Source organism: Pseudomyrmex gracilis, unplaced genomic scaffold (genome assembly GCF_002006095.1).
Source record: "Pseudomyrmex gracilis isolate BER0280 unplaced genomic scaffold, ASM200609v1 scaffold_170, whole genome shotgun sequence".
NCBI lineage: Eukaryota > Metazoa > Arthropoda > Insecta > Hymenoptera > Formicidae > Pseudomyrmex > Pseudomyrmex gracilis.
Genome location: NW_018020754.1, coordinates 294,921 through 318,132, shown reverse-complemented (window position 1 = coordinate 318,132; position 23,212 = coordinate 294,921). Strand labels below are relative to the sequence as shown.

The 23,212-nt window shown below is 36.9% G+C and overlaps 2 protein-coding genes and 1 long non-coding RNA gene across 10 annotated transcripts; 2 read left to right on the top strand and 1 right to left on the bottom strand.

Moving 5' to 3' along the window:
- Positions 1-969: 969 nt before the first annotated feature.
- On the bottom strand, positions 970-11,825 carry LOC109857738 (DDB1- and CUL4-associated factor 11). 3 transcript variants are annotated; one of them, XM_020434369.1, is made up of 10 exons: positions 11,511-11,825; positions 5,520-5,613; positions 5,072-5,318; positions 4,784-4,930; positions 4,529-4,710; positions 4,346-4,438; positions 3,957-4,200; positions 3,653-3,805; positions 3,444-3,550; positions 970-3,199 (listed from the first exon to the last, which is right to left on the bottom strand). In XM_020434369.1, the coding sequence occupies exons 1-10, from the start codon at positions 11,585-11,587 to the stop codon at positions 3,065-3,067; spliced, it is 1,479 nt and encodes a 492-aa protein (XP_020289958.1). In that variant the 5' UTR covers positions 11,588-11,825; the 3' UTR covers positions 970-3,064. The 3 variants fall into 3 exon arrangements, with proteins under 3 accessions (XP_020289958.1, XP_020289959.1, XP_020289960.1); XM_020434370.1 differs by having other exon boundaries at positions 11,495-11,823; XM_020434371.1 differs by lacking the exon at positions 11,511-11,825 and having other exon boundaries at positions 5,527-5,612.
- Positions 5,637-7,735, top strand: LOC109857740. 4 transcript variants are annotated; one of them, XR_002250541.1, is made up of 4 exons: positions 5,637-5,755; positions 5,826-6,106; positions 6,226-6,440; positions 6,518-7,013. It is a non-coding gene; the product is annotated as an uncharacterized LOC109857740 (long non-coding RNA). The 4 variants fall into 4 exon arrangements; XR_002250540.1 differs by lacking the exon at positions 5,637-5,755 and adding an exon at positions 7,038-7,735 and having other exon boundaries at positions 5,765-6,106; positions 6,518-6,640; XR_002250542.1 differs by lacking the exon at positions 5,637-5,755 and having other exon boundaries at positions 5,765-6,106; positions 6,502-7,023.
- LOC109857735 (SCY1-like protein 2) lies at positions 10,075-23,017 on the top strand. Of its 3 annotated transcripts, none has more exons than XM_020434356.1 (17): positions 10,075-10,430; positions 12,653-12,881; positions 13,266-13,400; positions 13,782-14,015; positions 15,023-15,143; positions 15,507-15,590; positions 15,691-15,836; positions 15,936-16,181; positions 16,693-16,838; positions 16,950-17,100; positions 17,470-17,710; positions 18,123-18,291; positions 19,513-19,691; positions 20,177-20,230; positions 20,453-20,694; positions 21,348-21,494; positions 22,107-23,017. In XM_020434356.1, exons 2-17 carry the CDS (start codon positions 12,729-12,731, stop codon positions 22,137-22,139), a joined length of 2,481 nt encoding a protein of 826 aa, XP_020289945.1. In that variant the 5' UTR covers positions 10,075-10,430; positions 12,653-12,728; the 3' UTR covers positions 22,140-23,017. The 3 variants fall into 3 exon arrangements, with proteins under 3 accessions (XP_020289945.1, XP_020289943.1, XP_020289944.1); XM_020434354.1 differs by having other exon boundaries at positions 21,348-21,607; XM_020434355.1 differs by lacking the exon at positions 10,075-10,430 and adding an exon at positions 12,278-12,387 and having other exon boundaries at positions 21,348-21,607.
- Positions 23,018-23,212: the final 195 nt, after the last annotated feature.

Here is a 23,212-nt window from a genome sequence, read left to right as displayed (position 1 = left end):
ACGTGTGCGCAATGCCAACCAAGAGAACAATAAATGTTGGTATTTGTGTAATCGAAGATAAAAGATCGACGGGAGAAGACAATTTCAAATTAATCGCGAAAGAGCGAGTTAACAAGAATCAAGTCAATAATTTACAATAAAACACGTCGTTATAAAATAAATATTGTTATAATATAAAAAGTTAAGAAACGAATAAGCTAAAAATTGAAAAAAAAACTTGTCAATGACTTACAATGTATAAAATTAATAATAAACAATAACCAAATTTAAAAACAAATAGTGTCAATACACTGAAACGTGAACATTCAAAAATTCAGAAAAGAACAATGTTCACACAGAAACAATGTCATATAGCCGAAGTGTCAAAATATCAACTTGAAGCTATTCAAATCGATTTTGAAAGCTTATTCAACGTAAGATTTTGTAGGGTTGCGTTAAATTTTACATTCTTGAAAATGTACCACATCAGTTGTCGCTAAAGTGATGAAGCTTCTTTATCGTAGAAAATATTAAATGCTTCTCAACTTTTTATTTTATTTATTCGCAAGATTCGCGAGAAAATATAATCAGGTGTGTAACTGTATGGTTTTTTACACGTTAAGTGCGTGTTATATTTATCGACACGATAAATTATTTGTGTCAAGTTCGAGTTGCGTGATTACGCTACGCGCGCGATCGATTGCCGCCAGAATTTGTGCGGCTTCCGAATTCTTTCCGCGAGTTAAATCTATTATTCCATTCCGCCTATTTTACGCGGCTTCCGATAAAAGGTCACACTACTGATTCAAAAGATCTTGTTACTTGCATACAAAACATGATTACGCACACGCATGTGATTTGTTTTTTCTTTTTGGTTTTTATATCGTGTATAGAAGAAGCGGATTTCGTATTACAAATAATTGCATAGAAATAAACAAGGATTTGGATGGACTTCGCATAAAAAATGTTAAAATACAGAGTCTCGTGGTATAATTGTCACATATCAATGTATTAAACCAACAATATATAATACATTATTCGAATAAAAATGTATATCAATAGTTAATAATCGAAATAGTACGTGCCTCGTTTTTTAGCTGCTAGCTCCTAAAAATTTTTAGAAAACCAGCATGCCATTTGGTAGTAAAAATGTATTATGTAAATGTATTACCTAACTGTATATATTACGTAAACGACGTTTGATTAAGATAAAAAATTTATCGATCACTACGATCAGTACAATCGTAATTGTTTTGTTTACATTTTTTTTTTATAGTTCTTACAAACAAATTAAGAATTGGCTACTCGTCAGTCAGTAATTTTCGTGACATCAGAAGCGAGAAACAAAAGCGTACTACGTTTTCTTGCAACGTGCAGCTTTGCATTTTGTATTTTACAACCGTTGTTTTTAGTTTAATGGCTTTTATCATATAACTATGGTACCGCGTTGTACACTATTCGACACGATTTTTAAAATGATTCTGGTCCGATCCCAGGTACTAAAAAAAAAACGGTTAAAGACCGGAATTCTTAAATACGAGATTTATGGATACTTAATTATTCATAGTTAAATCTCGTATTTAAGTTAGTTCTTATTTTGTTTTTAGTATTTTAAAAATAGTTTTATATTTCACATGACATTTCGGACACATATTAGTGTGTTGCATTTTTTGCAGGTATCGCAATTACAAAAATATTATATTTTTTAGAATAAACTGAAAAAGAAGCTGCACGTTGTAAGAATTGTACGCCAAATCGTTTGACAGTTCTGAAAAACGTCGTAAAATCTATGGTTGCGAGTCTTAGCGAGAAAATTGGAACACAAGAGCCGTTGCTCTTCTCTTATGTACATTGTGAATTTAATAAGTTGGCCGGTGAGTAGACACCTGTAAACATTGCTCTGCATCGTTGTGTTTATTTACACGACATGCACAGACAAACAATATTCGCAAATATTGGTCAAATACACCAAATATTGGTCAAATACACCAAAATTTGCTCATTTATAAAATATAATTCATAAATGTTTCATTTTTTGTTACTGTTCAAGAAGAAACCCTGTATTTATTTGTCGTGCATGGATACCATTTACAGATGTATACTTCCCCTAAATGTTAATGTAATAAAATAACTTACATTTTATCTGTTTACCTAAGCATATCATAAGACAGTGTTTTATTTACAATTCAAAATAACTTACGAAACGAGATCTGAATTGAAAAATTAGACAAAATTATTTCAAACAAACTAACAGGCTCGGATATATACTGTAAAACATTTCGATGTAAAATTAAGAAAAAGATTTGGTTATTATGACAGAGTTGTAACTTTCAAAAAAATATTGCAAGTTTACACGCGAACGTGTTTTAACGTTGTAAATGTAAAAATAAATAATATATATATATATATTTGTATATACTATAACATATACTGTTATTTATATAAATTTACAACAATTAAAAACGTGTATACAATAAGTGTGTACAATAAAGAACAAAAAGATATGTTCGTGTGTAAATATTACATAATTTTTATAATATTACATTAATATTACATCTAATGGTATAATATTTCTTCTTTACAATTATTCTTTACGCACACATGTACACTTACATACTTGTTTTATAAATTAAAACAAAAGACAGAGTGAATGCATTTCAGATGTTAATTTTATTTTACATCCGAGCCTTTTGAATTATACTTCGAAGATCACAGATATTGACTCGAGTGTCGAAATTAAATTGACTTAAGATTCTCACTTTTCGGTTGAAAATACGAATACAAACCTTCAAATTTCGACTGCTAAGTCAAAATCGACCAATGTTATTCAATCAGCATCAGTAAAACAAAACATAAATCAATAATTAAAGTGTTATAAAAATCCAGCTTCTGTAGAAATCTTTCTTGTTAGAGTTAATATATCTAGCACAATGTCCAAAATAAATCTGTTTGTTTGTTCTTGATTTTCTTCAAACTTGTTTTGAGCGAATAGTAAAAAGTAGAAAAAGAAAACACACACCGGAGAGTAAAAATTTCACGTTACATTATTAGAGTTAGTTCTTTTTTGTGAAGTTCTTTTTTTCTGTCAAATTTCTTCATTGGGGTCAGGATCGGCTAAAGGATTGGCGTCATCAGTCACAGGGTTGGAATTTGTTCCAGCTGTCTGTGTTTCGACCTCATCGATATTTCTGTATTCATACATTCCCGCATGACTGTCCCACTGTAAACAAAAATGTAATTACAAATGTTTATCTCGTATACGAACGAATAGGCATCATTTGGATCTTGAAATGAAAGTCGTCATAACTTTTGAATCACATTATACACTAAATTGAAATTTTTTACAATGTCCGAAGAAACTGTATATAAAATAAGTGTATAAAACGTTGTTAATATATAAACTACTTATTTCACAAAATATTAAAATCTAAAACGCTTTCGTAAAAGCAGACTATTTTACTTACGGAAGAAGTAATGATATTGTGTTGATAAGGATGCCAGCTAACGTCGCGAGTGCATGTTAAATGATGTTTTAAATTACGCACTATTTTCCCCGTCAGAACATCGTAAACTGGAATTCGAATAAAAACCGAAGATTAATCATCCTGCTTATTTACGAGCTGATTGTGCACGGTTCGCGGAATATAATTGCGATATAATACTCGAAACTTACTGATAACTCGACCTCTAGCGTCTCCTGTGTAAATGTATCTTTGGCCGGTGGTAGCGAGCGGTGAGAAACGACAACGTATCAGAGTTCGAAGCACGCAGTGGCCATGATACGTCATGACGCTTGTATCACCCTCCAGCTGAGTTGAATCCAAAACTGAAAAAGCATCTTGACGATTTATTATTAAGTTATTATCTTAAATATTTGAATATGTCTAAACGAAACTTCGAGAATTTAAATAGAAATAGGGACAAATGGCTATCACGTTATGACATTTTCTTTTATTGTTGCTAAATTGAATATTTACGTCTTGGAGCTTGCCATCTGTAGTCCCAATTCGGATCTCTAGGAATCGTGGGGATTGCATTTTGCGAGAGACCCGGATCACAGACTGCACGCACGTCCCACAACTTGATCGACTGATCTTTCGAGTTTGTTATTAAATAGCGACTGTCGTTTCGTGAATCAATATAAGTGATTCCGTCCTTATGGCCAAGAAACATTCCAACAGGAGTTGGGTGATTTTCACTCAATATTCTTCTATCCCATATCTATGAAAATAAAAAGACATGACAATGTGATAACTTTTCAGAATAATCGTGTACATATGAAGCAGTTTCGTTGAAAATCTTAGCGTATTCGATTTTTCTCACGATTAGCATCATTGAGGAGATGTTTCAGACTTTTCGATCGTACCTTGCACATCGAGTCGTCGCTACCACTATAGAAGACTTGGGAACTGTTGTCAGCAAAAGCTATTGCGTTTACGTCGAGAACGTGACCTCTAAACTGTAACAATATTTTAACAAAAATAATATAAAGAATAAAACATATAGAATATACTCTCCTCTCTTTGCTACCTAATTGTATTACACAAACCCGTAAGACTCGCTGATTAACTTCACGATCATAGACATAGATAAAGCAATCGTTTCCTCCAGTAATGATTTCTCTGCTATCGTTTGTAAAGGCCGCTGAGAAAGAGGAGAATCGCCGTACGGTCGGCCACAATGGCAATGACTCTATCGAGTGTGTATCATTAGAGATAGAATATTGATATACTGCAAAATTAATATAAAAAATAAAGATATTTACTACGTATAAAAATTACCATCGCGCTATCCGTGTACTTACAATTATGTGACCAGCTACAATATACCAAATGCCTATTATCTGGAGAAATTGCAATGTCTAAAATACTCCAACCAACATCAACTGCTTGAATTTCGTGATACAAGTTGAATTCGCCATTGTGAGTCTGATATATCCTGATCCATCTATCTGCAAAAATTCATACAGAGTGAACAAAAGTGTGAATAAACTTAGTATAAAAAATTCTAATATATTCTAATATATGTATTTGTCTTTGATGTACAAAACCTCAGGTAAAATAATTCTCATGATAAAATATAAAATTTTTACCTTGAGTAGCATTGATAAAAAATCTTCCATCATTGGAATGTATTCCACAGTATAGTTTACCACTGTAACTTGCTAAATTCTTATGTGTATTGGGCACAAGGTTGTTGCTTATCCTACATATTTCACTATTTTTAAAGCCATACTTAATAGTTCTGTTTTGTATAAGAGGTACTATGGACAGATTTTGTTGGCTAGAACTGGATACCATTCCTGATGACAGTTCAGTCGTAAGACTTATGTCATTGCTCTGAAAAGTGAAACCACAATAATATATACAACAAAGAATATTTTTTAACCAAACAAATATATATCACAAATGCTCACACATATAAATTAAAAACATGCATGTATTTCTAAGAAATATATAAAAATTTTCAGGACATAAAAAAATAATACAAACTTAAGATTATTAAAGAATGTGAGAGATTATTCTGATTATTCAATTTACCCTTAACCTGGTTGTATCAGGAAATCTTCGTTCTCTTGATCTAATCTCATTTCGACGTACAAAGTGAGTAAATACATCTTCTATATTGTCTTCGCTGTAAACAGGATACATAAAACTATGCAGATCGGCAGAACTGTACGGATTTGGTTTGTTTTTATTATTAATGTTTTAACGTGCCTTTAGTCTCGTCTCGAGACTTCCTTCAGCACGGGAACTGTGCAGATAGTCGCATAAAGGTTATGCGAACGACAATCGTATGACGCGGTGGAGGAGGGATAATGTTGTTCAAAATATCTTTGTTTTCAGATTTAAATCAAGTTTGACAAGACATAAAAAAAAGAGGTATGATCAGCCACAGTTTGCGAGATAATGCGATATTAAACATCGCGAAACATCGTGAAAGAACACAACGATGAGCAACAAATGTCTATATCGTGCAGTATCGTGTATAAGCAAAATGATGCGGTAGATAGTATAGGTTGGTGTATTATGAAACCATTTAACCAAAAATATTTTGCAAGACTAGGTATAAAAAAAGAGTACAGAATGCAAATTGCCAGAAACTACTTGTTTAAGGAGAACTGAAGGTATGTAAATCTAAAAGAAAAAACTTATATGCAAAAGTATTAGGGTAATAAATAGTGATAAGTTGATAGAAAAAAAATTGTTTTTAATAAACAGAGATGTTCTTGATTTTCTTTTGTAGCAAACTGAACATATTTTATCATGTGGTCTATTGTGATATAGATATGCATATGTGTAATTGCAATTTCTGACATAAGAGAGACTAGTTTGAGCATTTAAAAGGAAATGTGACAAGTAGAGCTCACTGATTAAGAGATAAAAAAGAACTGAAACTAAGAAGCATATCGGATGTTGAAAAATACTTTACCTGCCAATGCATTCTGTATTATTACAAAAGTGAGATTTACTATACTTGTAACAGTTAAATAACATAAGATTATCAAAAACATTTATACAGATATTTGTGTTACTAGGTGATCCAAGATCGGGATATACATCTTCAAAATCTGAGACTTGAGCGCAGATGTGCGATCTTCACGGAACATAAACAATTTTTTAACGGAGTCTGGTGCAAAAATATTCTACTATTGCTCTGTGTCAGTACTACTCTGATATTAATAACTAATTTCGCAATAGTGTTATATAATGATACATACAGCCAGCAAGAATATAACTTTTATAAGAATGTATATTTATTTTTTACGCATAATGTGTATATTTAACGTTATTAAGTAATTCTACCTCTTGCCAGTAAGGATATTATATCACTCTTGGTAACAAATATATTTAAAGAAAAGACTAATCTTCGATATTGATCTCAGTTTCTGTAGACGATTTATAAGCGTGACCTACATAAAATTAAAGTTTTTTTCTTAAGATCGAGTGCCTGTTCTGTTGATGACAAAACTCAAAACGTTACATTTTTGTATTTTTCAAACTTTCTTATTGTTTTCTATTAACTTTGTGTCAATAGTTATTTTTTTTTTTTTTTAGTGAACAAAGATACAGCTATCAAGTACAGGATTAATGTAGCGGATTATATACAGGACTAATGCTCACAGCCATTAATATTATTTCACGTACGGACAAGCACTATATTTCTCGATAATTGCAACATTTGTGGAAATGATTTTTCACTTCATTGGAGAGTTGCCTATTGTTCACGTACAATTTATGAATAATAACGTTGCGCGACCATAGACATATAATCAAGAAATATGATTAGTCGAATTGATAGTATTAATCGCTCCGAGAGCGATTCAACCCGGATCGGTAAAAAATGTTAATAGTAATAATTGCGACTTTTGTCTATTATTTATGATTGTTCTGATATAATCGCTATTGGCTTCAGCCAATTAGGTTGTATCTGCTAGCAACGCCATCTATAGTAAAGATTTTCTTTTTTTTTTTTTTATTAAAATAGATACGTTAAAAGTTCATGAAAGTTCAGTTGTTCAGAAATACTTGTTCGCGAATATAAGATGAATAGCGCGGATTCTGATCTTAATTTCGCCTTAAAAAGTCGGATGTCCCACAGATTTTGTATATAGAGATCAGAAGAATTATTAAAATTAATTTTGCAATCCAAACAACCATGACACAACGTAATAGTTGCTACAAAAATAAAAATGATCGCAGCGCTAAACTATTTCTTTTTATTGTGTGCGTATATTATTATGTATGTATTTGCAAAATTCTACATTAGCGCGATGAGAAAAAAATATCTGTTTAGACATACACACACAATTAAGAATTAAAAATATAAGTAAAAATCGAACATACGGGAATATTTAATACACAGTGAAATAAATATGTGCAGTGAAAATCTATTAAATGTGTATACGAGAAAAAAGATCAAGGATCTAATATATTTGTTACTCTTACACATGTATACATACAAAAAGTAAACATTTGCACATTCAAAATTATTCGAGAAAATATTTAAGAGAAAACATCGCCGATCAATCAGGCGTCATCCCTTTCGGTCTTGTTGGTTACGGACATGTACGTACCATCATGACGGATGGGAAGCTGCTAATAACATTAGCAAATGTTACCTGCGCTATTTCCGATTGTCCTGCGCGTAATCGTATTTGTGCAAAACGGCTCGATACGCGGAAACGTGAACATCGTTACACATTTCTGCGCGCGGACGCGCAATTGTACAGTCAGCGACAACAAATTTCGCTCGCAGCGTGGCGTAAGGCTGCCGTACTCCGCATTGAACGAATCATTGTTGCCGGCTGTACCTATATAGAATATACATGTATACATTATATATGTACGTATATACTTGTTGCTGAAATTGCGATAGAGAGAAAGAGAGAGAGAGAGAGAGAAACGATTCCGGAGCAAGATAAAGCATAATTAATTACCTATCTGTCCGACGTGTGAAAACAGATTAAATAACTTTGTTCGATGTTCATTAATTAATTGTCGCACGAAGCAAGACAAAACTGACAAATGACTCGTTTTTTTTTATTAAAACCATTGTAAATAGAAGATACCACGCGAATTGAAATTTGTTTAAAATTATCGCTCGATAGACGATCTCTTTTCGTGAATGTTTTTTGAAACATTCATTTTATCAAAGAATTAAATCCTCTAAAAGAAATTTTATATCACAGGAACTTTCAATTAATATTCTGCGCACAACCGAATTGAGATGGTGATGTGGTATCGAGTTGCGACAGCGCGCAATACGATCTCCACACCGGACGTCGATTTTCGCGAGCGTTCGAAAACTCGTTTGAGACACAAATGTGCAATAAGGTTCGCACAGAGTACCGTCCACGCTCATCAGAGAAACGGGATTGATGCGAAAGAGAGATCGGGCCAGATGTACATACAATAGACATCGTGACACAATAGCATGATTACGACTAAATTAGATCGGTCTATCGATTGGCCCGTTGACTCCGCGACAAACTTGCTACAATGCAAAGTTAGATATGACTCTCTCTCTCTCTCTCCCTCCCTCTCTTTCTACGCGTCGTATTTCTGCCACAAAGATGTGACGTGTGTCGTCCTCCAAGAGAAAGAGAGATCCGAGAAGTTCAACAACAACCACGCAAAACCAGTAATTTTCTGAACTACAACATCCTTGAACATGACACGTTAAAAAAGTCACGAGTTTTTATTTTTGTGCTCGTTAATTTTAGTTTCTTTTTTCGACTCTATATTGATTCGATTGTATAACAACTTAAACTCCCCCCCTGTCCTTCTTCTGTAAAGATCAAGGATTCGATTTGTAGTTCGTCTCAATACTTTGAGGTATATCAAAATTCTGCTTTGTAACATCCTTTTCCCCGTTTCTCATATCGTTCCGACGTTCCCATATAAAATTCGAAATTTTTTTACCGTAAACGCTCAACGCGCAATTGTCAGCGCGTCACCTCATCGGTCAATAATCAATCGGGCAATTAGTCGAATCAAGCAGTCTCGGCGAACGATTGCTCGTCGTCGTTTCATTTCGATTTTCATCGAAAAGAGAGACATCGACGCAGACCGAGTGAATATTTTTTTTTTTCTTTTTCCGGTGTGGTTATTGCGCACCGAGTCGCGAATAGAAAAAAGAAACCCCCTATGTACTATATATTAATTTTCATTTTTCATCCTATATAACATCCCCTTCTGTGCATGTATTTCCAACGGCTACGTACACATACGCGTATCTACGTATACCTACCTACCTACCTATCTACCTACCAACCTACCAACCTACCAACCTACCTACCTGCAGCCCAGACCTAATTTCCAGGGAGCGTGGAGGCCTACACCCGGAGCCCGGAGACCGGGCGAGGACCTAACCGAGGCGGGCGCACGCGCAATTCCTCCTCCGCCGCCGCCGCCGCCGCCGCCGTCGACGCCGACGACGACGACGTTGACGGACACGCGCGGAGAGGGTGAAGAGGCGCCTATTTACAGGATAACAGGATCCTCTTCGTGCCTCCAGTCGCGCCAAGTCTGTTCAGTCGCGGTGCTCGAGCGATCGGCGCGTCCATCATCATCGGCCACGCACAGGCGCGTGTCACCCGCGCGAGGGCTCACTTTTTTTTCATTCCCGCGCGCGCCACGCGCCTCATCAAATTGTACAATCCCGTTCTCGATCTCGGCCGCGTGAATATATCCACGATTATCTTTATATTATCTTTTTTTCGCAGCCATCGTTGTCGTTAGTAGCTCGTTGTCGCCACCACCGCCAACGCTACCATCATCAACCACCATCAACCACCACCATCGCCACCATCGCCGCGCGCGGTGTGTGTCTCCACTCTTTTTTATCGTTTACCAGTTTTTCCTTCCTGCGCGGTGCCGAGATACGGTCTATGTACTACGTGTGGCTGGTGTGCTGGTCGCGCGTTTCCCAATATCGTTCGGCAACAGGTGAGTCACACACTCTCGCGCTTTCGCGCTCTCCCTATCCGTCCGTATATCCAAAGACCGCGCTCTATTATCGCTTCTCGCTCGTTCTCTCACATTTCCGTGTATATGTATGTGTGTGTGTGTGTATATAGGCGCATTGCTTATGTGTCGTTTAACGCAACAGGGTCTTTGAGAGATTCCGCTAAGAGCGAAAGTATATGTATATATATATATATACATTCTTGAAATCGTGCTCGCGCAACAATCGTGCTCTCGCAAGGACGCGATTAGTGTTATGGCCTCGCGCTCTATTATGATCGCGTAGCGATCTCAGGAGCCAGCCTGATAACCCTGCCTTTCTTCGCAGGACTCTTCGCGTGTCTTCGCGCGCAAGTCTTCTTCGTCCCGTTTTTCTTTTCCCGTTGCCTCGCGATAGTAATATATTCGCGCGAATATAAAGGATGCGTAATTAATTTATTACATATTATTACGCGAACAAAGTGACATCGACGACGAGAAACGGCGCGCGAGACAATTTCGAGCAAAAATTATATGTAGAAGCAAAAATGTTTTTGAGGTCACCGTCGTGTGGAGAATTCGGCAAGCGCGCTCTGGTGTACGTCGTATAAGGATCAGAGATGTGATTTAGAGGGGTGTGCTTGCACACCTTAGTAACCGTTAACGGTTCGCGCGCGCTTATATCGATTTACTGGAGCGGATAACGCCCGTTAACGTCAATCTGACGAAAACTTATGACCGTTTCCAATTTTTTACGACGGCGTGAATTCTATGCAAGACACAATTTTATCTTGTAGACAGAGAGAGAGAGAGAGAAAGCGAGAGAGAGAGAGAACAAGAGGGAGAGAGAAAGAGAGAAGCAAGAGGGAGGGAGAGAGAAAGAGGGAAAGAGAGAGAAGAAACGTAGGTGAAGGACACACCTCTATTAAGAATCATATTTCTTACGATAAAACTCTTTCGATGAAGAAAAGAGAAAATACTATTCAATTCTTATCAACAAAATCGCTTTTGAGCGCTAGGGGAGATTGGCGCGGCTGAGGTGTATTAAATATAAAAAATATACATACATAAGAATATACGTACTCAAAAAATCCACCATCATATACAACTCTTGCAATGAAATCTAGTCTATTCAGTAGATTATCGAGAAAATCACTCATTTCCGTCACTTTTTGTAATTGTGCTACGTAGAAATTTTCGATTAACGCACGATTAGGATGTAGAGTGTAGAAGTAAGAATAAATGTTACTTTCGTGGTGTTTACCACACGTCAAGTTCTGCGAGACTAATTGCGAAAACAAACGAGCCTATATTTATATGCCTACCCGGGGTATTATACATGTATATATTACAAGATATTCCCCAATATTTATACACACACATATATGTATATATTTATATTTATATATACATGCATATATATCAGTATCTGGAGAATATCTTTTGAACGCAGACACGTAATAAAAAAGATTCGAAACAAAGGAGCAATAGTCATTAATATTGAAAATATGAAAAAAAAATGATGTCTATATATAAATTTATTGGCACATCCTGAGAAAGTAAAACCGCGCGATGCACATATCGTGACACAGGATGCACAAAAAACTGTACCGTCGATGATAAGTTTCGTTTTCTTATTTTTTTAAACTTGTAGAATAATAATTTTTTTTTTTAGAGAATAATAATTGTTTTTATTTAAGCATTGATTTTTATTTGATTTTATTTACTTGATTGGTTTATTTGATTTTTACTTGACCTTTTGAGACCTGCTTTTTGAGTATGTAGAAAACGCGACACATTGCGTCGCGTCGTTGCAAAATAAATAAAGTTACAATTACGTTATTTGAGAAACGATATATGTATGTGTACAATCATCAACGATCATCGAACAGATAATGACGGATAGGTAAACTATACGCAGAGAGAGAGCGCGGAAAACACGACGACGATACAAATACAAGTACATGATTTTTCATATAAAATTAAGTCAAAGTGTGAAATAATTTTTTTAATGCATTTTTGTATTTCTGTAAATACTCAATTAAAAAAATTAATTATTTGTAACATGAAACTTGTAAACAATTGAAATATTTTTGTTTAAAAAAAGTCACAATCTTACAACTTTACAATTATTTGTTCGCAAGAAGTTTATTTTCCATTTACGTTACATTTTGTATATGACGGCAAATCCATCCTCGCGATCATCGCGATTTCGGATTCGACAGGTGATAAACGGACGAGGTCGACATTGATCCATTGAGAAGTGTCGCTTGACTGCTGTTGTTGTCGCTGCGCCGCATCATGTTCGCGAAGTCGAGAGGCAGCAGCATCACACCATGCGACTTACTGCCTGACCCGATTCGTAACACGTACGAAATCGGCAAGCAGTCCGCAACAGCCGGACCGGAAAACGTCTGGCGCATATACGACGGTTATCGGAAAAAAGACAGAATGGTAATTAATCGCAAATCTCCTCTGAACGGACGTTTTCCTGCTTTTTTCTTTTGCCGCATATATTTATTATAAAAACTCTTTCACTTATAAATTTTAATAGCGAATTTTCTCTCGTGCTTAATATGAAAATATTTTCTATTTGGAATATGAGAATAAAACGATTAAGCACATCCATCAAATAGAAAATTTAATCTAGAAAATAAAATAATATCAGAGAATAAATTTTACGATTCGTATGATCTCGTATTTATAACGAATCGTAATCCGCTCAGTTCTGGCGCTTCAATTTTAATAATAATAATAATGTTTCTTGAGCTTGCAAACGCAAGGGACGCGCGTGCGACACAGTTGATGGATAAGGAGAGAGTTGCCAATTGTTTGCAGGAAGTGTCGATATTCCTGTTCGACAAGCGATCGGCTGAGAAACTTCACAAGCCGAAACGCAAGGAGGCAGTTACGGACATATTGCGGGAGGGTGCCATCCGGATGGAACGCTTCTCGCATCCGAAGCTTCTACAGGTGGGTGGTGCGACGTCCTTTTATCATCTTAGAAACTACCAAAAAAAAAAAAAAAAAAAAAAACTACTAAAAACACCCTACGAAACTGTAAAATGTTAAAAACCGCGTCGCCTACGCAAGGAAGACACGCGACGGCAAAAATTAATTGAAGAAGAGTATATAAGAGTATATATATATATATGTGTGTATATAGCCGAGCACTTTCGTTAGAAAATTGTAGTACAATGAGATCCACTTAATCAAACAGAACGCAGCGCAGGCAATTCGAGAATTTGTTAGAAAAGAGAAGTTTCGGTTCGAGGACGTGTACAAATGACACCTTGATTATTCTCGTAAGCTGTTATTAAGTAGATCAAGGTTACGTTTGACGCGACAATACAGGCGTACAAAGTGGAGGAGTGCGCGGAAACGTTGGCTTTCGCGTCCGAGCCGGTGCTCGCCAGCTTGGCGAACGTCCTGGCGTACAAGGAGCAGCTGGCGCACACGCTCGCGGCGCAATCCTCGGGACCGATGGGCAAGCAGAATCATCCGCCGACCACCGGCAGTCATCATCGCTCGATCTTCGTCAAGGAGTACGAGCTGCTCGAGCTGGAGATCAAATACGGGCTTCTGCAGGTGAGAAGAGAAAAAAACGATATTATATTGAACGATCCCGAAAACGCTTTCTCGAAATTGTGTAATGCGTTTGATTTTCTCGCGAAGAAAGATTTGTTTTAAGCTTTATTGTTGCTGTAACATCGTCGATGATTTGTTCTCTCATAGTTTTTTTCTGACACAACATTTAACAGATAATTAGAATACGCACAGTTTGTGTTTTCTAATCAATCCTCACGTAATACATTCTATTTACATATCACGAATTATATATTTATTTATGTAAACATGTATCATTATATACCTATATAAAAAAAAAAATGTAAAGTTTATTCTAGATTCGTGAGGAAATGTTTGATACCCCACTGTCGAGAAGTGCAACTTTATTCTTACTTGAAAAAAAGACACCGATTTCGATATTTGTGCGGAGTACACGCATGCATGACCGTGACATTGTGCGTAAGCACGTTATCATAGCGTGTAGATGCTATATCAGTGTCGCGTTGCGGAAAATTAAGTCGGATATTCTGCAAGCGCATGCGTGCTCAATTGAGAGAGAAAGAAAGAGAGAGAGAGAGAGAGAGTGAGAAAGAGAGGAAAGGAGGGAGGGAGAGAGGAAAGGAAGGAGAAACAGAGAAGAGTAAAATAAATTTTCTTCAAACGCAAATTGCAGCCGCGTAAAATTAACTCCATCGCGGTGGTTGTTGCTTGCTCGACGTTGCTGTGTAATAATGTAATAAAATGTATTACAAAAACGTAATAGAACGTTTAATGTTCAACGTCAACTCCTTCAAATTATAATTCGAACGTGCGCTATCGCGTGTAACAGCAATCTCGAATCGACAATTAAGTTTTTGAAAAGCGATATCTAATTTGCGAAGGTCAAATTACACCTCGTGGAGAGAAAAAAAATAAATAAAGAATCGCAAGATTATCTGAAAAATGTAACACCAAGTTAAAAACAATATTTTAATTCAATATATCGAATATATTACACGGGTTTTTTTATTATTCGCTTTTTTTTACAGATTACAGAAGCTCTGTTGTTTCTTCACAGCAACTGGAAAGTGATTCACAGGAATATTTGTCCGACGAGTATCATTATCACAAAGAGAGGCACGTGGAAATTGTCGGGATTCGACTTTATCGGTGAGTCTATTTGCGCGTCGGATCTCGCACATTAAAGATGAATTATTATTGCAACTATCACGTAGTAGCAATTCAGATACTCAATTTGCATACGGCACAAATTTAAATTTAAGTTCCTTTTTTATTTTTTTTTTTTTCACACACAAAAGAAAAATATACATATCGTTATTAAATAATATTACAAAATCTGATATATTGGTTTCTTTACATTTCAATATTTATATTATTCTTATACATAAATGTCGTGTATTATATTTGTGTATATTTTTTTATAGTCTACAAAAATCGAGAATATATATATTTATTTCTATGATCTCTAAACTTGAAAAAAACAAAAAAAAAACAATGCGTTTTATGTGTTAGAGAGAGCCAACGAGATACCGATAACCGTGCAACCGTGGACGAAACACAGTTCGAAAATGACTCAGCCGAATCTCGATTATATAGGTGAGATAATCCGTTTGCAGAAACTCTTGCTCCGATAATATTTGTATTTCACAAATTGATTTTAATAATAAACACGCGCGGGCGCGGCAACATGTTGCAGCGCCGGAGGTGCAACAAAAAAAGCTCGGCAGCTTCTCCAGCGACATGTACAGTCTCGGTATGATTATATGCGCGATTTACAATCAAGGCCGGCCGCTGATACAAGCGAATCACAATCCTTCGGATTATCTCAAACAGCTCGAAACCGTAAGTGTCGATCTGTGTTCGCGATAGGCGCGATCTTGAAAAAATTATCTGCGATTTACATAGAAAAAAAAAAAAAAAAAAAAACCTATCGTTGACCAGCTTGAAGATCAAGTCGCCGTTATCTTGCCGATGGTACCGATACCTCTCCGGGAGGCGGTGACGCGACTCTTGCACAAGGATCCCGATCAAAGGCCTACCGCTCAAGTTCTGACCATGATCAAGTTCTTCCGGGATCCGTTCGTGCACGCCCTTCAATTCCTTGACGTCAGCAAGATGAAGGACGTGCATCAGAAGGAGCACTTCTACACAACAACGTTGAGAGAACTGTTGCCGTACATGCCAAAGGTATTATATGCACAAACGATCATTGAAAGCAATTGTTGATTGTTTTATTACTGATTGTTTTGAATAAACTGATCGAGAATACGCATCGAAAACGTTTTTTTAACGTATCATCATCTGTGTTTGATTTTTACTTGCTTATTTTCTTTTTTATATTCGAATGATTCTTATCGCGCAATTATATTATCGGATGAGTGCAAAAGTTTTGATGAATTTTGCGGAATTAAAAGCGGACCGAGTAATTTTACTAAAAACGATGTATTTTATTTTATTAAAAACGATCACCTCCAAGTAATTCATTCCATTAATTTTTTTTATTATCTCTCGCTGTTGTAGAATAAACAAATCGTTTTTAATAAAATTATTTGGTCGATTTTTCCATCACGAAATTCATCAAAACTTTTGCACTCGCATAAACCACCCAATAAAATAAACAATATTTATAATGTGTGATATAATAATTGCGCATCTGTACGTATATATTCGTGCGTTTTCTCCCGTTTCTTTCGCGCAGAAACTCACATATCAGCACATCTGGACGTATCTCGCGGCCGAGCTGCAAACGCAAGAGGTCCTGTCCGCCGTGCTGCAACCGATGTTGTACATCATACAGAACAGCACCAAGGAGGAGTACGACCAGATCTTGTTTCCCACGCTCAAGTACGTAAAACCGCATACAGAGCGGAAATGAGCACGCGCGCGCTAAATATAGGTATACACTTCAATCTTACCTTTCCGTTTCCCTCTCTCACTCTCTTATCTCTTCCGCAGATCTCTCTTCAGCAATCGAAAGTCGATTCAAGGTACCGTGACCCTGTTGGAGAATCTGCATATCGTTCTGGAGAAAACGTCCCAGGAATACGAACGCGAGGTCCTCGCGATGCTGTACACGTCCTTCGAGAACTCAACCATTCAAGTGCGCGTAAGTGGTCGTATAATCCTCAGAGACAAAACACGAAGAAGAAATAGTTTTCAGTATTATCGCATCAGACACTTAGATACGAGATCTGACATTTGTGTGTATTCGTGGAATAAAACAAATGTTACAGACAGGAAACAAATGTTCGCGTATCGACAGTTCGCCGCATTTCTGAAATATCCTATCAAAAAATTTATCCGAGTCATTTTTCAAATATTTTTAATATTCCAAATCCTTAAATATTTTTATATTAAATGTTAAACACACCACAAAGAGGATGATAGTTACTTGAAAAAAATTATACTTGAAGAAAATATTTCGAATAAAGTTTCTTTTTATTGTAATTTGACAATCAATTTGTTCGCTCGTCAGACGGCCGCGTTCGTGGCCGTGACGAAGGTGACGAATTATCTCGAGGACGACGCCATACGCAACGTGGTGTTGCCGAAGCTTTTGGACGCGTTCGAGAATAATTCGGCGGATCCGCGAGTGCTCATGGACGTGGTGCCGTGCATCCTGTGTCGTCTTGAGAAGCAGAAAATCATCGACTGCATCTTGCCGCTGCTCTGTAAGGTCAAACTGCAAGAACCCGAGATCGTCGTGCGGGTTGTAAGTAAGTGAAATAAAAAAACAAATTATGTATTTTATTTTATTGTAGAATTATACAATTAAATAATTAAACGAATAAAATCAACATATAATAACAATATATATGTACATATATCGAAAAAATATAGAACAAAAACAGTTACGGCACTTTATTGCTAAAGACTAAATTGATTAAATTGACATTACGTCTAAATCAAGTAGAGAAGCTATTGAGATAAAACTCAGAAGAGAGAAAGAAGTCTCCCTTTTTTTTTTTATCTAATAAATTTTGATAAGAAATTGGAGAAAAAAAGAACACGAAGAGAAACGAAGCACCTAATTGTGCTTCGAAAGAACGGATATCTATTTCGAGAGAAGAAAGAACAAGAGATTCGTATATAGTGTTCTCTATTGACTGTCGTCTCGTTCGCGTTTAGATATTTACAGGCTGATGCTTACCGACAAGAAACTCGGGCTGTCGGTCAATTGGATGGCGGTGCACGCGATGCCGTCGCTGGTGCCGCAAACGGTGAATCCGGCGCTGAATCTCGAGCAGTTTATATTGCTTCTCGAGGTATTGCAGGACATGCTGAACAGCATCGAGAGGCAAGTATATATAGCGAGACCGTTTACGACGACGTCGAGAGGGCGTGGTAATTAAAAGCTGTCATGTATATAAATGAGAGCGAAATATAATTACCTCCTAAATTAATTAATAATTCTTGCGGGTAATAAATGAGTGTTTATTGGCGCTCGTTTAATAACGCGGAAAATTGTAAAAACAATTTTTAGCCGTTAAATTAACGAGTTTGTGTACGTTTTCGCAATTATTGTCATTATACTGACGTAAGTAGTCGTTTTTATTATTAAAATCTCTCGTTATTCTATATAAAAAAATCTATGTGTTCCGCGAAGTGCGCGTTTTGGAGCCGAATGTATCGCATCTATTGTTGCCTCTTTTCCGCGTTGCCGATTGGTTGGTTGGTTGATCGAGTCAAATCGAGTCGGTAAGATCGAGAGAGTAAATAATGAAAAGCGATTTTGAGACAGTTCGTCATATATGTAGAGAAAATTAAAAACGTAAGTAAAGTCACGTGACAGGAAAGAATAGAAAAACTACACGTGAAAATAACGTGACTGTAATTTATATTATATATAACATTAAATAATACACATATTATACATATAATTTATTATATATTTATAATATTATACTTTATATTGTATTATATGTATTATTGTATTATTGTATTATATGTATATTTGTATTATTGTATTATATACATACTACAGTAATGTCACTGACCTCGGCCGCACGGCCTTGGCGGGGTCATTGACCTCGGCCGCGTGGCCTTGGCGTGGTCATTGACCTCGGCCGCGCGGCCTTGGCGGGGCATTGACCGCGGNCATACTACAGTAATGTCACTGACCTCCGCCGCGCGACTTTGGCGGGGTCACTGATTTCGGCCGCGCGGCCTTGGCAGGGGCATTGACCGCGGCCGCGCGGCCTTGGTGGGGGGGGGTCACTGACCGCGGGCGCGCGGCCTTGGCGGGGTTACTGACTTAAATAATAGCGTGCGCGTAGCGCGCGCTTGTGTTGTGCTAGTATGTCAAAATTTGTGTGTGCTTAATCCAATGAACAAAGAAACAAAACACACGTAGTCTGTAAAACGAATATCGCGGGTATCAATTACCGTCGCGCTATTTTATTAATTTTATATTACCGATCGACATATTTCATCTCACAGATGAACTTAACGAGGAAATAAGAGTTTTATATTTTGTTTACATATTTGTGATTTATTTGTATATATTTGTGATTTACAGACATCAGAAGAACAAATTGACGCTCGATAATCTCTCTTTGCCGAGTCCCGACAAATATCGACCTTTGCGACAGTACAGCACCGACAACGTGCAGGTGCCGGCTTTTACCATTCCGAATGTGCGCATCGAGCAACGCAAGACTTCCTCGGCCGAGGATATGGCCAGAAAGAACAGCATCGGTGCGAATATCAATAACAGACATATCAAACATCAAAATTGCAATTTTTTTACTTACTTTATCTGAACACAATCCAATTTTTTTTTACGACCACGTTCATTTGTTTAAATTTCAGTAAAATCTTTTCGCGTGTAAAACTGCGTTTCAGTAGCGTTCGTTTTTTATTTTTGTTTTATTTTACGTTGAAATAAATTTAGAACTCGCGTTAGCTTTTTTTTCCGGGTTTCATGTAGACATAAAAGAATAATGTTTCCATAAATATTACATAAAAAAAAAAAAAAAAAACAACGCGAAGCTTTCGCGGATCTTATAGCAATATTCTGAGATAGTGTCTGAGAAAATATAAAAAGTAAAATAACTATCAACTTTATTCGATATTTATGGAAATTTTTCTCTAAGGGAAGACATGACCTGAATTTGTAATACCAAAAGTAATATTTTTTCCCTCTCTCTCTCTTTCTCTCTCTTCGTCGCGCACGCACACAGGATCCATATCGACGGCGTCCGCGGAAAATATGGCGCGGAAAAGTTCGATGGCTGGTAAGTGCAAAAACATTCCCCGATTTTCTCGAACCTCGTTTAAAATATTCATGTAAATTCTCTTTCGACGGTGGATTCGACGTTTCAATATTTATTAAGATAGGGAGTTTTTTCAAAAGCAAAATCAATTTAACTTATTTAAATATTTTGCTTTGGTGATTGACGGTTTTTTTTTTTTTTTTTAATTGAGTCAGTAGAATAAATTAAAATTTCGTTGTTTAGCGGTTTTCGGTGGATGGTTCACCTCGTCGTCGACCAACGACAGCAATTTCTTGCGAGTGGCTAATACTTTCACCAGCAGACGTCTGTCAGACAACACCCTTATGACACCGAAGATACGAATAGCACCCTCCTGCGCGAGTTCACCCGGTGGTACGCCCGGCGGAGGATTGCCTATCCGTCGACATTCCAGCACCGGCCCCCAGGAACGACGGGGATCTAATATTAATTTATCTCCGCCTACGGTACATGTACACGTACATTTATATATACATTTATATATTTATGTATGTATCTCTGAGCACATATCCTTTACTCTCCGCATTTCTTAGTTTCATTTTTTTCTCAGTTTGTACAGTATATTAAAAATTGTAGAAGAGGCTAATCGAAAATTTGCGTTCCCACTCGATTTGAAACGATCGCAATAAGATGCGAAAAGGTCAGATCTAGAATGAAACCTTAGATATTTTCGTGGTATTTTTGTGGTTCAATTTCGAGAACAAAGTATTTCAATAATAATTACATACAAAGTGCGCAATTGAGGTTTCGAACTAAAGTGATCTACTGACATTTTTCCGCTTGGAAACAATCGAGAAAACTTCCTCTGTTGTCTATAAAAGCGAATCTTACTATTGATCATACGGTGCGGCATAGAGCAGAAATAAATCGGAGTCGCTAATTGATCGCCGTATGATATTTTAACGCGCGTACGAATAATAGTAGGCGTAATGAATTCGTAATAACGATGTGCTTCGGAGAAATTAATTTTTTCTGACTTTTAGACTTGTTGAAGAATAACAAAACAAAATTAACAAAAGTGTTAAACAACGCGCGTTGGCGTGAGATGTTTCATTTTATCAATTTCACTTGCGTATTAAATCAGATTTTTTGTTCGCAGGGCGGCGGGATGCCGATAACGAGCAGCAGCGTTCCGTATCTGCTCAGTTCAAGCCTAAACAGTATTCGCGGCTCGAGACGACCGTCCGTATCCTCGACGTCGTCGCAGCAAGGCATTGGGCTACTGCAGCAGGTTGGCTCCAGCATGGTAAGACAACTACCCCCCATCTGCCTGAACCTGAACGGACCACCACCACCACCAACACTCTCTCCATCACTCCAGCTACCAGGACAGCATTCCCACTGACCCTCCGTCGCAGTGTAAGGATATTCACTAAACTTTAGTTCGCGTACACTTGCCTCACTCTTCTCTCTCCTTTTCTCTCTCTCTCTCTCTTTCTCTCTCTCTCTCTCTCTCTTTCTGTCTTTCTCTTTCTCACTCTCCCTCTCTTTCCGTATGACACTTCCCACACCTCGTCCTTCCCTCAATTTTAGATGCTATCTACTTTCCATTTGAAGATTTCGAGTTGCGAATATATATACATAAATATTTTAAGATTATATATGTAAATATATATAATTTTAAAATCTTACAAGAAACAAAGTCACGTTTAAAAATAAGAGTTGTTCTCAAATCAGAAGAAGCGTTCTTTCGAAGCTTTGTATTTTCAAGACAGATTGTTGTGACAGGACACTATTTCGCGATCTTTGTCCTATCGCGAGATACTGCCTGCATTACCGGTGTATATATATATCGCTTCGAGATAACAGCGAAACACGTGGATAAAGGACATCTCTCTTTTTCTTTTTCATGTTGCAGTATCAGTTCTTCAACCGACAACCTGAAGCGTGAAGTGCCAACGATAGTTACCGAACACGAAACAAGATCGCGGTAGTTATGGAATTTCTGACTAGCGCGCATCATCGATCCACTCGCACGCTCGGTCAGTCGTAAGAGAAATTGTCCCAGCGTAGTAATGAAAAATCTTACGCGAGCCTCGTTCTCTTTTAACCATAATTGGCTTTGTTACTTTGAGAAAGGTGTAAAATCTTAACACGAGGATCCGACGTGGGTCGGATCGCAAATTTTGCGAATCCGAAGAAATAAGAGAGGCAATTTACTTACTCGCGGTTCACAATCCGACTTGATACAAATGTATAAATGTATCCCGAGATAGCAATGTGTCAATTGCAATATGCCGCAAATTAATCCTCTCCCTCTCTTCCCTTCCAATGGAAATTAATATTGGCGTGTGTGTATCTCCGCACATATTATCCGTCGCCACTGCGTGGCGAGCGAGGGTTCCACAGAGAGACACGTGTGGTTTGGTACAGTGCGTATATATAACGGGAGCCCAATTACATAAATTTATGTCGAACATTAAAGGATATATCAGAAGTCGCTGAGAAACCGATTCGAAACACATTTGACTGAGTATATCGATTATTAATATAAATATTGAATATTATTATACAAACGTAATATTTTTTAATGAAACTCGTTATTTCTTTCATTGAAAATTGAATCGTCCGTTTTTTCGCGTATTTTCAGCGCTTGTTTCACTACTCAAATACGTGGCCGTCCGTTTTTCATCTATCTTTCTTCCTATCTAATATACAGAGCCAATACAATTAACGTCACACAGAAGGATCGAGTGATACACAAGACTGTCTATGTACCGAACGTGTGGAAGTACCGAATATGCGGTTCGGAGAAAAACAAAAAAAAAACCAATACAAATAAACTCACTAAATATACTCACTTTGATTCCGCACAAAATTCGCCTAATATACAGAGCCAATACAATTAACGTCACACAGAAGGATCGAGTGATACACAAGACTGTCTATGTACCGAACGTGTGGAAGTACCGAATATGCGGTTCGGAGAAAAACAAAAAAAAAAAAAAAAAAACATACAGACTG

Excerpts from the sequence above, each read along its gene's own strand:
- LOC109857738 (XM_020434369.1), bottom strand. The coding sequence starts at position 11,587 with ATGAGTGATTTTCTCGATAATCTACTGAATAGACTAGATTTCATTGCA. Across the intron at positions 5,319-5,519 it reads CTGATACAACCAGGTTAAGG|AGCAATGACATAAGTCTTAC; the intron begins GTAAATTGAATA and ends TTCACTTTTCAG. Across the intron at positions 4,711-4,783 it reads TTGTAGCTGGTCACATAATT|TATATCAATATTCTATCTCT; the intron begins GTAAGTACACGG and ends TTAATTTTGCAG.
- LOC109857735 (XM_020434354.1), top strand. The coding sequence starts at position 12,729 with ATGTTCGCGAAGTCGAGAGGCAGCAGCATCACACCATGCGACTTACTG. Across the intron at positions 12,882-13,265 it reads ATCGGAAAAAAGACAGAATG|GAAGTGTCGATATTCCTGTT; the intron begins GTAATTAATCGC and ends AATTGTTTGCAG. Across the intron at positions 17,711-18,122 it reads GATCGTCGTGCGGGTTGTAA|ATATTTACAGGCTGATGCTT; the intron begins GTAAGTGAAATA and ends GTTCGCGTTTAG.